This window comes from Acanthaster planci, linkage group LG14 (genome assembly GCF_054643075.1).
Source record: "Acanthaster planci isolate LZ-2023a linkage group LG14, COTS_SCS, whole genome shotgun sequence".
NCBI classification, from domain to species: Eukaryota; Metazoa; Echinodermata; class Asteroidea; order Valvatida; family Acanthasteridae; genus Acanthaster; species Acanthaster planci.
In genome coordinates this window covers 10,156,858-10,171,372 of record NC_141790.1, presented here as the reverse complement: position 1 = coordinate 10,171,372, position 14,515 = coordinate 10,156,858, and the positions used below count along the sequence as shown (strand labels likewise).

Genomic DNA, 14,515 nt, shown 5'->3' with positions numbered 1-14,515 from the left:
TTTCAAACTCGTCTTCATATTCAAATCCACTAAATGCTTGCAGCATAGATTTATTTGAAATAAGACCTTCATTTCTAATTTTCAACATAGCCGCCAATACTTTATACCTAACACTGGCACCACACGACATTGAACCGTGAGTTCCCTGGTATACTTCTTTTGGGTGAATAAAAAATTGCGCGTCACATCTCTTATCAGAAAATTTTCGATATTTGATTAGTCAATAGGTCTTTTTCGGTTATCAAATTGGGAAGCATAGGGATCTATTTTAACATACATTCGGTTCTTGGCCGTGTAAGGTGGTTTAACGACGTATTCGATCTTGTTCAAATCATCAACATCGCGACTAGCTTTGTAGGCGTTTATGGTATTAGACGGAATGTTACACTTGGTGCCAGCTTGAGATTCGATAAACCTATGAACAGCTAAATTTGTGTGGTCGGGTATGTTTGCAGTAGGTTGCTCAATTTGGTAACAGATTTGGTGGCCCTTGATATTTTTGGGGGTTTTGTCTTTAGTACCGTATTTAACCAGCGGGTTCATACCGTAACAGGGTTCGATCATCATAATTAACAGGCTTTTTTCTCGGCCGTTGTGGTCATAAAAATAGACAAGCTGCAGACAGTTGCATGTTTATTGTCTTTAATCACCGGTTTTGAAATAATCAATTTACTCGGGTCAAAAGGACCAAAGGTGACGTTGGGATCGCAGTTGTCGGCATTGAGACGCTAGTGATCGTCGGTTACGATGTAGGTTTGGTTAGACATTGTTTTTATATATAGTCCGTTTATTTCAGGCGGTCGTAAACTGTGAGGAGTCACCAGTCGAGACTTGTAGCGACCGGGAAAGCGAGGGAAATCCCTGTTCGTGCAGTGCAAGAGCGGTACGGTTGGAAAAGTGAGGGGAAGTCCCTTTTTGTTTGAGAGTCAAAATGTTTGTGGGGTAAAAACGTTGGGGCAAAGGTCAAGGTGAGTGAAGTGGGAAACCCCAGTGCTGTGGGCGGTGGAGAGTGAGGAAACAGAGTGGAAAAGGAGGGTGCGCTTGAACCGGCAGTTTCCATACTTCTGGCTAAGTTACACCAAACATAATGTCTACTGCATGTGCTGTATGCTATGTACATGTAGACTGTACATCAACGTTCTGGTCATAACGTCATCCAATCAGCCTTGGAGCGCGAACGGCCAAAAGGGGATTTTTTCTTTTGCGTGCGAGGAAAAGCAGGATCTGTTTATTCATTTTGCGGTCACAATTAATTGAATGGGGTAAATATTAAATTTATGGGGTTTTTGAAATGGTTAAGTATTTACTGTTACTTTGAAATACTTCTTGCGAACTAAATGTTCTCTATTTCTGTAGCCCTTTAATAAAAGCTATTCAACATTGCCAATCAAGCTTGACGTACGGGCGAGTAAATAAGCCCATTTTAGAAAGAATTTCCGTCCTTCAAGTGATAAAAGTGACAACAAAAGGACACATGGCATACCCTACCTTCCAAACCTAAATGTACAGGCGGTTAAGGGTCACTGCCGGCAACAGGGTTTGCTAATAACAGGTAGAGCAACAAAACAAAAGTCGTTGTATTTGTATCGAAACGGAATGGATGCAGTTATAGGAAAAGGAGACAAGAAAGAAAGAGAAAACAATACTCCAGGCCTTATATCTATCTTTAAGCCAAGGTAAGGTCGTCAATACTGAAATGAAGCAACAGTCGGCGGATTTCACGCCCCATCTGCTGTTTACACGCCAGCTGGGGGTGCGTTAGTTGTTCTATCAAGGTACAAATTGAGACAATGAGCGGAGGTCGACCTGGAAATCCGATTTCAAAGAGACGTCAAAATAATTCAACATTGCTTAAAACGTGTTGACCAGTGGCTTGCGTATTTATTCATCAATGTAAAATTTGAATCAATTTGTGAAATCTTGATTACATTTGCAGAAACACGTGACACGGAAGGTTAACCATGCAGGGAATTTTTTTCAACATTCGAACAAAAGGTGTAGATAAAAAAAATCGCCTGATCCGACTACCCACTTCTACTTATAAGCGAGGCCTGTCCAGCAATGCCATGCTCTAACTGTGATGCTAATATATTACCGTATGATACAATAGAGTAGGTAAACTTACAACTCAGGCTTGTTGGAGCCTTCTGCTTGCCAATCTTTGTGACGCTGTCTAGCCTCACTTATAAGTTTGCCTACTGTATTGCATCATACGAAACTATATTAGCATCACAGTTCTTGCAGGCAATGTTGCTGCACAGACTTCACTTATAAGTAGCGGTGGGTGGTCGGATCAGCTTAAAAATACTATATACTCTGATTAATAAGTTAGGAATATTGCAGCATTAAGCAGATTTGGATTATAGTTGAAAGATATAAAATGCAAAAACAACAAAAATAAATGGTTCACCATTCATTCTCCTAATTTGAATATTTTGTATTTATCGTTTGTCAACCCTGACTCTGCCAAATTCCACCAGGCATTAACTGCTTCTAACCTTATTTGAAACGTCCACAAATCCTGCGGCACTGATACTTGCAGTTTTGACTTCACCATCCTTGTAATAGTAACACAAACTAACCGTCTGTTGCGAAAACACTCACATCGGAAAGAGGTTCAATATGTTTCACTTTACTGTGAGGGATTTGTGTACGGTGACTCCAATAAAAGACTGAAGCCAACGAGCCCTCAGATATACTCCTCTATTAAAGGATAGTTAATATGGATGAGTTAGAACACCGTGACTTGTTTGGTGGAGTCAGGTGACCCTGAAAGACCGTTTGTATGAGAGGTGCGTCACGTTCATAATCTCCCATGCTCCCCTTGAACACTTGGGAGTCAGTTGCCTTGTTTATTGGACGTGTATTAAATTGGAACCTCGACATGTAGTACCTGATAATAACAGCGTTAGCAACTACAAGAAACATAGAACAGCACTAATGATTCATTTACATGCCGACCAATAATAGTTCTACAGGCGCTTAATTTACACAGAAAAATTGGTTCAAAAATGTTCAGTAATATAGTTAGCTTTAAAACAACCAAAGCGAATGATAGTTCGTGGTTGTAGGGTGTCCACACAGTGGCCAGAAACCACGTGTTATGTTCGGTCAACCAAACGCTACACATTACCTAATCCACATCCAATGACTTCATTTATTCCTGACGCTACTTTTGGAGGGGCTTTCACTAATGGAGTCATCCGGGCAGTCACTGAAACGGGGCGGGCCACCCTAGACTCCCATAATATTAAGTTTGTACACAGACTCCCTACTGCCACGTGTCTGCTACATGTGTCTAAAGGAAATGCCCTCTCCCCTCTTGTCAAAGTGGACCAGGCCACTGAGTCATGCTTCTTATTATTGTAAGCATGTCTGGAGACTTCTGGCTGGCGCCCAGCAGATAGTTTACAAGCCTTTGATCAAGGCGTCCGCGGCGAAACTGATAGTCGCTCAAGAGCGAAGAGCTGGAGGAGAATAGTTTCAGCACCAAACAACACACGAAGAAAGACTACACGACGAACCGCACGAACGCCCGAAAGCCTCTGGAGTTCTTCCCCACGTGGCTTATGTTTTTCTTCACATTTGCTACCGTTTCGGTAGCAGATACGATTATGCTATTCGTAAGTCTCCACCAATCAAAACGATCGCCTCTGTGGATCATGCAATAAATTAGTCACATTACAATGGCGCGCGTATTCAACAGGTCGTCCTTTCCAGCAGTGGTATAAGCTCTGGACGACAACCTCTTCCTGAATTGCCTCAAACCTGTAGCACCGAAGCTTGGTATTCCGATCGACAAATTGACACCACGGCAAGTGTCGTGAAGGCTGTCCAGGAAGTCGAGACGTATTTGTCAATCTTCTAACTGGATTATGGGAAAAGTTTCAAATACCAGGCCGCAACGTTGTGCAAAGACTTCATGAATGTAAGTGGCCCACACATACTTGGACTACTTAGCCCCCAAAACACGATTGGTTCAGAGAAATGTGAATAATTCATAAACATTAGCACATTAAATAATTCAGATAGACCACTTGAAACAAAGCTCCAAAGGTGGTAGCCCCACTAGTAGCGTGGCACGGACTCTCACTCCCGATCCATCCTTAGCCACACGTCCGTATGTGCAATTTCGTGTCGGCGTATTGAACATTTCGGCGCACCCACTTATCATCGTTGGCGCAATTTATTTTGCACACGAACATGATGATTCTTGACCTTTGCGCTTTCTAAAAACCATTTATTGAATGATTTCACTCACGTTATTCAGGTATTTTCCAGTCTTTTTGCCTTTATCCATTCAATCTAACGGGCTTGCTCTCACAGTCGCCATCTTTAAAATAAAGTCGTTGAAGGTTACGTCACTTGACCCCTCATCATCTCGACGGCTGTTCCATGTGCGCACAGTCCACGACACACACAACTGAGCTACTGCATGCATGGTTAATTTCGGGCTTAAATGCAGTTCGTTTTGTGGTCTTGACTATCCATTTCGCCACAGACGTCTTGATAAAAGGTTAACTTAGGTTACTGACCTAAATCCCAGCCCCCTGGAATCTGATTCTGGCCATGTGGAAAAAAATTCAGGCTCGCCTGAGAAGGCTTCCATCTCTTTTACTCAGAAAGTTTGCGGGAGAATGCGATTTATGAGTCCTTAAAATAACATATGATTTGGCCATAATTTGGACAATGTGCCGCATGGGTGAACAAAATTACTCGAAGTATATGCATACTTTTTATTTACAATTTAAGGTTGTCTGTAAAATTGTTCACTGGGTCTTTTACCTCAGCCAAACTAGCTTCTAATTCATCCTTTAGGAAAGGCTTAGCATTTTTTTTGATTTAGAACACAAGGCTTCAAGAGCATTTCAGAAATCTTTGCTATCCTGGATAATTTTCAATTCAAGAGGAAAAGCTGCAAAGAGGTATATCATAATATTTTACAAGCAATTGTACATTGTTGTTAAAGTAAAAAATGAAATCAACCGAATTAACACATCAGCCTGCCCAATAGATAGGGACTAGCTGTACGTGTCTCCATACTTGCCTGGCAAATACCCCAACGTTCACACTTCTGCAACTTTGTCACTCTTATGTTTTTTTCCCAATCGCCACTGGAGACATCTAATTGTCTAAAAAGGATGTAAAATACAAGGGAAAGGTGCTTCAACTATAACGAATTGACCTTGACTATAACGATTCAAGTAACATAAGGCATTCGAGAGAAGTAAGAGTACAAGTGCTCAGAAAAATATCGAATACGATTATTGACGGTGTCCCGTGGTGCACAGCTGCAGCTGGCATGATATTTGCCCCGAGCTGGAGCAAGGGTGGGTGCCTTTTTCTTAGAACTGAATTCCACTAGTTTACGAACGACTAGAAGAAGCACCCAATACGGTCGCATCGCAACCAACAAAACAGACACTCCGGACCAACGCACGCACACACACACCCATACATGTGCGGGTGTGTGTGTGTGTGGAGGGGGAAGGCAGATAGTGTCGGAGTAGACTCGCCCTTTCCTTTGTGCACAAGTTCCAGGAATGATAGTATTACATTGTTACGATCCTTACTCTTGTTACACGTAATAAGTGTTTGGATTCTTTTCTTAATTTTCAACACTTTTCTATTAAGGCGAATGTACCTCAACATGACGCTGTGCGTACCACTAACGTACCTGTGCCGTCCGATGAAGAACTTACCAAATAAATGCCAATGCTTATTATTGGCGTGATGGTTAACACCACAGTCGTGAAGAAGAAAGGATTGTTTTGAAGACCAGGGTTTGTCGTCCTAGTTGTTTCTAAAATAAATAAAGATCGGACCATCTCAAAATGTTGCCGCTTAGAACACTATACACTTTGACTCTGTAACAGCTTACAAAACCTACTAGCGCTGTGTAGGTTTGGTAAGCTGTTACAGAATCAAAGCATGACAATATTGGGGACAGTGACTACAACCAGACCTTAAAGTTTACAATAAATACACGAATCTACGCAGAAGCGTTGGAAGCTCTTTTCTAAACAAAAACCTTCAAAACTTAATTGAGTTCAGTTAAGTTAACTCAGTTTTTTGGAAGATATGACGTGCCTAAATGCGTGCTACCCGTCTCCGTCATGGTCTTGCACATGTTGGTCTAGCATAGGCCCATCCATGCACACAGCCGGGATCCCAAATGCAAATGAAGTTAACTACTGAGAACATGGTTTAAAAGGTAGAAATATCAGTTCCCACCTGCCTGAACCATCCCTGAATCTCTTCTGACGATAACATTTATTTGACTTCTATTCTCGCGATCTACTGCTACCCCATGGGCTTCACATCTATATCTCATACTGTCGTCAGCCGTTGTTGACAAATAGAGGGAAGATACCGTCGTGTAAGTGTTGTCGAAGGAGCCTGGAATATTTGTTAAAAAGTACTGAATGACTTTTCGGAATCATTAGGAATACTAGCTTGTTATGGCAAGTGAACCAAAATGGTAGCAATTTTAGATCTGTAAATGTAAAAAGAAAATTAAAGAAAACAGCCTGTAAACACAAAAGAAGGCGGCCAATCTCTGATTTATTACTCAAGTAGTTTCATAATACAAGTTAGAATTCACCGATCTCGAACTAGAATTAGAGACTCTTTTCAACATGACAAGTGGACTTGGATCAGTACATGTCAATTTACCTGGCTGATGGACTTCCGTTAGATACCTGGTATGGGTAGATTCAGCCTCCTCCACGCGGCCGTCTTGAAACACAATGGACCATCGGATAGCTACCGGGGATTTGACTTGTTCAACTTTGCATGTAAGGGTGACATTTACCATATCGTGTGGTACGCTAATAATGCATTCATCACTAAGCTCTGACTGCTGTGGAACACACCCAGGAACAACAGGAAACGGCTTTTTGGCTGAAACTATAAATTGACAAAAACGGAATGATCGCATAGAGTAAAACATGCACTTCTAGTGGAAAGCGTGAAAAGCAACCCATAGAGGAATGGGGAAGTTGCTATTGCGCTGGTTCGCTCCATTTATTAAGCGAGTTTTTTGTCACTGAACCCACGACAGATCACTGATCGCGTGCGATCCGGATCCGTGTGAAACAAACTGGCCCCTAACTTCGTTCTATGGAATGTTGTATAGTTTATCGCAAAATGGTCTCTTTTTGCACAAGTTCATTTCTTGACCTTTGACCGCTACCTCTACAGTTCCTTCGTGTAATCTGCCCACATGTGGTACAACTGTATAAAAATATGTCCCTTCATGAGAGTCGGTGACGTTCTGGATAACCAAAACTAAATTGCTGCTGATATTGTTACAGCCGAGACAGATGCCGTTCCGGGGACTGATGGTGTTGTGTGAATAGGAGCCAATGGCGTGTCCTCTGTCTTTCGAACCTAAACAGGAACCTTCAAAACTTAATTGAGTTCAGTTAAGTTAACTCAGTTTTCTGGAAGATATGACGTGCCTAAATGCGTGCTACCCGTCTCCGTCATGGTCTTGCACATGTTGGTCTAGCATAGGCCAATCCATGCGCACAGCCGGGATCCCAAATGCAAATGAAGTTAACTACTGAGAATATGGTTTAAAAGGTAGAAATATCAGTTCCCACCTGCCTGAACCATCCCTGAATCTCTTCTGACGATAACATTTATTTGACTTCTATTCTCGCGATCTACTGCTACCCCATGGGCTTCACATCTATATCTCATACTGTCGTCAGCCGTTGTTGACAAATAGAGGGAAGATACCGTCGTGTAAGTGTTGTCGAAGGAGCCTGGAATATTTGTTAAAAAGTACTGAATGACTTTTCGGAATCATTAGGAATACTAGCTTGTTATGGCAAGCGAACCAAAATGGTAGCAATTTTAGATCTGTAAATGTAAAAAGAAAATTAAAGGAAACGGCCTGTAAACACAAAAGAAGGCGGCCAATCTCTGATTTATTACTCAAGTAGTTTCATAATACAAGTTAGAATTCACCGATCTCGAACTAGAATTAGAGACTCTTTTCATTATTACAAGTGGACTTGGATCAGTACATGTCAATTTACCTGGCCAATGGGCGTTTTTTAGATGCCTGGTATGGGTAGATTCAGCCTCTTCCACGCGGCCGTCTTGAAACACAATGGACCATCGGATAGCTACCGGGGGTTTGACTTGTTCAACTTTGCATGTAAGGGTGACATTTACCATATCGTGTGGTACGCTAATAATGCATTCATCACTAAGCTCTGACTGCTGTGGAACACACCCAGGAACAACAGGAAACGGCTTTTTTGCGGAAACTATGCATTGAAGGGAAAAAATGGAATGATCGCATGTGGTATAAATGTACTTCTTGTGGTAATTGTGTAAAAGGGACTAACATAGGAATGGGAAGTTGCTATCAGGGTTTACGACAAAATTTTTACTGTCATAGCAAGTTGAAAAGTACATGAATCTTTCTCTTGTGGCCAGATTGTTTCACGCGAATCTGGATTTCAATCAGTTATCCCATCGCTGGTTCGCCTCATCCATTAAGTGGGTTTTTGTGTCAGTGAACCAATGACGAATCACTTATTGCAATACGGATCCGTGTGAAACAAACTGGCCCCTAGACTCATTCTATGAAATGAAGATTTGCTAATTACAAAATGATCTCTTTTTGCACAAGTTCATTTCTTCACCTTTGACGGCTACCTCTACAGTTCCTTCGTGTAATCTGCCCACATGTGGTACAACTGTATAAAAATATGTCCCTTCATCAGAGTCGGTGACGTTCTGGATAACCAAAGCTAAATTGCTGCTGATATTGTTACAGCCGAGACAGATGCCGTTCTGGGGACTGATGGTGTCATGTGAATAGGAGCCAATGGCGTGTTCTCTGTCTCTCGAACCGAAGTACCAGAAGACACAGTCCAGATCTTCTGGCTTGTATGCGAAGGGTGTATTTTGGGGAAAAGGAACAATCCCATGTTGACCCCGCTCCAAGAATACGACCCGATCTTGAATCGAAATGTAAAGTACAAGCATACAATTTATTATTATATGGTGTCATATTTCAAGAACCATGTAGCAGCCAATATGGCTGCATTGCTTGAAACTTTATAGCATACACAAGAGGCATAAATTATTAAATTCATGACATTATTGCATAAAGACGAATAAGTAGATTAAAAGGGGGAAAATTTCTTGCTTGTCTTTTAAATAGTAGGGTAGCAGCAGTGGCGTAAATTTGTGCCGGGCATTGGGGTTACGGATTGAGATAGTGGGGGCATGACTTTCTAAGTTATGCATGGAAATTTGGAAAGTGGGGTGGGATGGGGGAGATTCACACCATATAGAGGACAGTGTTCATGACATACAGAATCTTACATTGGAATGGTATATTTATTGCTTTTAAAAATTATTTACACTCTTTTGAGTGATAATGAATACATTTTAGGTGACGTTGAGAAGTCCGAAATTTGTTTCGAAAATCAGCTTTAATTTGCCTACCGGAAAGAGTATGGGGGTTTCAATAGCAGAAAGTGGGGGCGGGGCATATCTCCCTCCAACCCCTGGATGTACACCCATGGATAGCTAGCAGACAAACAGGGAACGTGTGACAGAACTCCCATCGCAATGTACCAAGGATGGGGCGTATTGCGACATGGAACATGGCAAGGAAATTATGTCCTGGCCGCCTGCAGTAGGCACATCAGGCATCATCAAGGATGTGCCCAGTGCATAGATGGGAATAACATCATCATGGTCATACCGGCCTGTGTTGGAGTGTTGCATCACAAGTTCAATTTTAAATGGAGCTTCTTTTATAAAAAATCCGATTTACATAATGGGGCAGACGACCAAGCAACACAAAACAACGAGAATAAGCCAGCTTGATCCAAACAGGTTCAAGCACACCGCCCACAACAATGTAGTAGACATGAGTTGTTCGGACGTTGTCTGTTGCAGCGACTTCCACGCCTTTGATAACCCAGTAAGAGTTCCACTACGATATACAATTGTGAAAAAACTCCCAATACATAAAAACTATCGGCGTTTTGATTACAACTGACAGTATTTTTCAAAAGTTATGCACCTTAATTTAAATTCCTACCTGCATGGACGTTTGGTGAGATTTTCCTGATGCTAACCGACAAGTGTCTTCCATTCTCGCTTTCTACAGCTACGCCATGAGCCTCACATCTATACTTCATAATGTCATCACCCGTTGTGGGCAGATGGAGAGTTAATAGTGACGTATAAGTGTTGTCGAAAGATGAACCTGAATTAAAAAAAAACTCTCAGCTGAAGTTTGAATATTTAAAATTACTACGCCACAAAACACTTAAACTTAATTGTTTCTTTCACAGTCTTCCAAACACTGATCTTTTATCAGTCAATCCGGAACTTAATGCTTGTATAAAACTAGCCGGTTGGAAAGGCTTGTTTGGACTTGTCTGAGGAAATTTCTTTGTTTTATATTGGAGTCCAAAAGGACAGGTAACAGGTACGGGTCTTGGTCAGTTCATGATAGTTCGTTGGAAACTATAATTTATGGATTCCTCAACATGACAAAAGGTGTGATGGAATGCCCTTTTATAATTGCTGTAAGTTGTTTCATCAATAAAAGAAGAGACATATGGATCACGTTAAGAGAAAAAAAAAAGACAAGTGGACTCGGGTGGTGAAACAATTGATAAATTACCTGGTCTGCTTACAGGCAATATCATAATTGATGAGTTGACTTGCTCAGCGCCACCGTCTGGAAGCACATGAAACCATGAGATGTCTACCGCAGGTTTGACATGCTCAACTTTACACGTCAGGTTGATAGTCACCTCATCGTATGGTACGCGTACAATGCAGGTATCTACTGGCTTCGATGGGCGAAGATCACACTCAGGAACAGCAGGAAACAACTGCTTAGAAGTCACTGTGAATCAAATTTACGTTATCTTAACAGGTGATGACACCCGTCTTATGTGGATGTTACATTATGAAAATGTAACATCTCAGCTGCCACCACAATCCACAATATGAATTTTACCATGACATCTTTTTGTTTTGTCTTTGCGTTCCTCTGTGCATTGGATAACTTTGCACTAACCTTTAACTGCTACCTTCTCGGATCCTCGGTATATTCGGCCCACCTTCGGTTCGACCTTGTAGTAATACCTCCCTTCATCTGAGTCTGTGACGTTCTGAATGATCAACCCGAAGTTGCTACTGATGTCGTAGGTTCTTTCAGGGATGCCGTCTCCCTGATAGAGGGCTCCTTGGAAGTAGGAGAATATGAAATGGTCTCGGTCATACTGACCGAAGTACCAGTACACGCCTTCCAGGTCATCAAACGTGTAGTCATGGGATGCATTGGGGTTGCAAGGCACAATCCCCCGGTAACCTCGCTCTAAGAACAACGTCTTCACCTCAATCTCGCTGTGTACTGGAACGCACAACGATAACACTGTCCATAAAAGAATAGTAAAACAGACAAACGTTTAAAGGAGATCAAAGAATACAAATAAATCGGTTTAACGGGTAGGGAAAGAAACACTTAGAAAGCAAAAGTAGAGATAGGTACAAAAAGGTCTGGGAATTACAACAGGGAGTTATAACAGCAAGTGTTGACAAGATGCCTAGCATCATTCCAGTTGGTTTTTTATATAATAGTGCTCGAAATGAGATTTCTAGATTTCACCTCTGTAAAATAAAAGTGAACGGTAAACGCACTTCAGTAGAGGTTTTGAAGGAGGACATCCTGGGGTATTATACGAGTGTAAACTACTCAGGTGTTGTCAACGGTACCTTCCAGAAATGTTGGATGACATGGGAAAATTACCCTGCACCTTTTCCATTGCAGAGTGCATTCAACTACTAGCAATTGGCACAGAATGAGGTATTGTTAAACATTAGTATATCATCGTTATCAAATTGCAGTTGATGTGAAATAAATAAAATAGCTTCTCTGGAAAAAAAGTGAAGCACATTCACTTACTATTTAAAAAATATTTTTAACACTGAATCATTCAAGTGAAAAGCAAAGTGTATGCTGCACTTACTGAACAACGACACAAAGACAGCCAGCGGCTTCATCGTATTTTGTTTCTGAAAAAAAGAAGAGTAAACGATGTTAATATACAGCCCCACAGAATATGTGTGGCCTTCATAAGGGCCAGTATCAAAAGTCTTACCGTTTTGCAATATTTACAAAATTGAAAATGCATTTGCAGAGAATTGTCAACAGGAAAGAACAAATGTGGAGCTGTAGGACTACGGAGAAACCTTTGTTAAATGTGGCTATTTTTTTCTGCGATGCAATCAAACAGAATGCGAGACTCCGTTGACATTCTGATGAAGGAGATTATGCAGTAAATCTATTGTTCATTGTTCTTGATACCATTTGCTTCATGCCCTATTCGACAAGATTTGATAATCAAGTCCAGCACTGTATATTTCAGTTTTATCCCTGGAGATATTCCATTGGGCTAGGTTACCCTCGTTGACTTTATTAACATGGAGGAAGTACACAGAAGGAGTCACAACTCTGGCACATTAAAGTGCTCGATGATCATCGCCGCCCGGTCAGACAAATAATAGCAAGTATTACCAAAATGGCTGATTACTGCCTGTAGCTTAGCCAGAAGAGTGGGTATCATGTATTTGCGTGGGTTATACCGGGGGTAACAATGTGGACAAGCGACACCAGGAGCTGCCATGTTGGAGAAGGTGATTTATTATGCTGACACTGCGTGACGTCATCAGTTACATGAATATTCATGGTGTGCATAAGTAATACAGTTCTGATCATGCACAATACAATACACTTCCTCCTCACCATTCATATCATTATTGAAATGTTAAGGAAAGTTTAGATTGGGATTGTTCACAAGCTGGAGGAGGCTTCCAAATAATGATGATGCAAGTGAGTATTTTGTTAAGGGTTTGCAAATGAGTGCATCATACCTTGTGATACAATAAACATTAATATAATGTTCATTTTGAAGGTATCCTGGACGAAATGGCAATTTCTTTTTTTTTTAAACAGGTAACACAACACTTTTTTGATTTGCGTTTCTTAATTTTTTTTGCTTATGCTGGTCTCTAGACTTATAGAGAAGATGCAAACCAAGGTATAGAAATTAAACGGTTAAAACATAATGCATGTGTGTTTCAGGTTGAGTTTTGTTTGAAACAGTCACAGATTGAGTCTGTCTGGGGGTTTGCGATTGCGCGATGGGTAGCGGCGTTCCACCACAGTTGGGCTTGGTTGTATGGGTGGTTCTACTGGAGTTGGTGTTTGACTGGGCACAGCTTGTTCAGGCTTCGCATGTGCAGATGGTGATGCAGGAACGACTGGGTCTGGTAGAGGTATCTCTGAAACTACATCAGGTGGTTTGTTCAGATCCGGTGGTTTTCCAGTGTCGGAGTCGATAAGTTGGTCAACATGTCTGCGCCAAATCATGTTTGGTCCAACGCAAACTTGGTATGACAGCGGACCAGATCGTGCATGTATGATCCCTGGAATCCACTTCTGCTAACCACGGTAGTCGCGAACAGAGACTGTCTGGCCAATGTGAAACTCTCGGGTCACACTGGCAGCATTGTGTGATGTTGCCTGGTCCACCTGCTTACTGCTGACATGGTAGCGAATGTTGGGTTTCAGACTGTCCAATCGCGAACGAAGATTGCGTTCCATGAACAGTGTAGCTGGGGACTGTCCAGTCGTGGAGTGAGGAGCATTCCTGTATGCTAACAGGAAATTAGCCAGTTTAGCAGATGTGCTTCCTTTCTCCCCCGTCATGGATTTCATTGCCTGTTTGAAGGTCTGCACGAAACGTTCACCTAGGCCATTTGTTGCCGGATGGTACGGGGCAGATGTGATGTTTTTCACACCATTGCGCTTGAGGAACATTTGAAACTCATCAGATGTAAACTGAGGCGCGTTGTCGCTCACGAGTTGCTCTGGCACTCCATTTCTCGCGAAGATGGCTCGGAGAATATCGATGGTGTGCGATGAATCGGATGATTTGGTGCCTACCACTTCTGGCCATTTGGAGTGCGCATCCACTACGATCAGGAACATTTGACCAAGAAATGGTCCAGCATAGTCAATGTGGATACGTTGCCATGGAGACATGGGCCATTCCCAAGTGTGAAGTGGTGCTGATTTGGGATTGTGTTGGACTAACTGGAATCCAGAACAACCCTTGGCAAGCCGTTCAATGTTACTGTCAATGCCAGGCCACCAAGCGTAGCCACGTGCGAGGGTTTTCATTTTCACTACCCCCAAGTGACCTTCATGGAGCTCGTGGAGTACTTTGTCGCGGAGCTTGGCTGGCACTACAACACGTAGTCCCCACATGATGCATCCATTGTGCACAGAGAGTTCATGTCTGCGTGCATGGAATGGATTAAGTTCAGAGTCATGGGAGTGAGGCCAGCCCTTCATGGTGTACTCGTAGACTTTTGCGAGTGTGACATCGCGAGCAGTTTCCTTACGAATTTGGTCACTGGTGACTGGTAGAGTGTCGAATTGCGACAAGTGTAGGAG

At 42.0% G+C, this 14,515-nt stretch overlaps 1 protein-coding gene across 3 annotated transcripts in view; it reads right to left on the bottom strand.

The window, feature by feature from the left end:
- Window positions 1–1,861: 1,861 nt before the first annotated feature.
- LOC147796838 (uncharacterized) overlaps window positions 1,862–14,515 on the bottom strand; it is a 28,192-nt gene continuing 15,538 nt past the window's right edge. For 2 of the 3 annotated variants that reach the window (XM_087145810.1, XM_087145812.1), the window contains exons 2-12: window positions 12,024–12,069; window positions 11,072–11,428; window positions 10,670–10,897; window positions 10,079–10,246; window positions 8,664–8,981; window positions 8,049–8,282; window positions 7,608–7,772; window positions 6,676–6,909; window positions 6,235–6,399; window positions 5,703–5,803; window positions 1,862–5,132 (exon numbers count right to left, since the gene is read on the bottom strand). In XM_087145810.1, the coding sequence (XP_087001936.1) occupies window positions 5,067–5,132; window positions 5,703–5,803; window positions 6,235–6,399; window positions 6,676–6,909; window positions 7,608–7,772; window positions 8,049–8,282; window positions 8,664–8,981; window positions 10,079–10,246; window positions 10,670–10,897; window positions 11,072–11,428; window positions 12,024–12,069 (2,082 nt within the window). In that variant the 3' untranslated portion in view covers window positions 1,862–5,066. The remainder of the gene's footprint in view (window positions 5,133–5,702; window positions 5,804–6,234; window positions 6,400–6,675; window positions 6,910–7,607; window positions 7,773–8,048; window positions 8,283–8,663; window positions 8,982–10,078; window positions 10,247–10,669; window positions 10,898–11,071; window positions 11,429–12,023; window positions 12,070–14,515) is intronic. The other variant, XM_087145813.1, reaches the window with a different exon arrangement.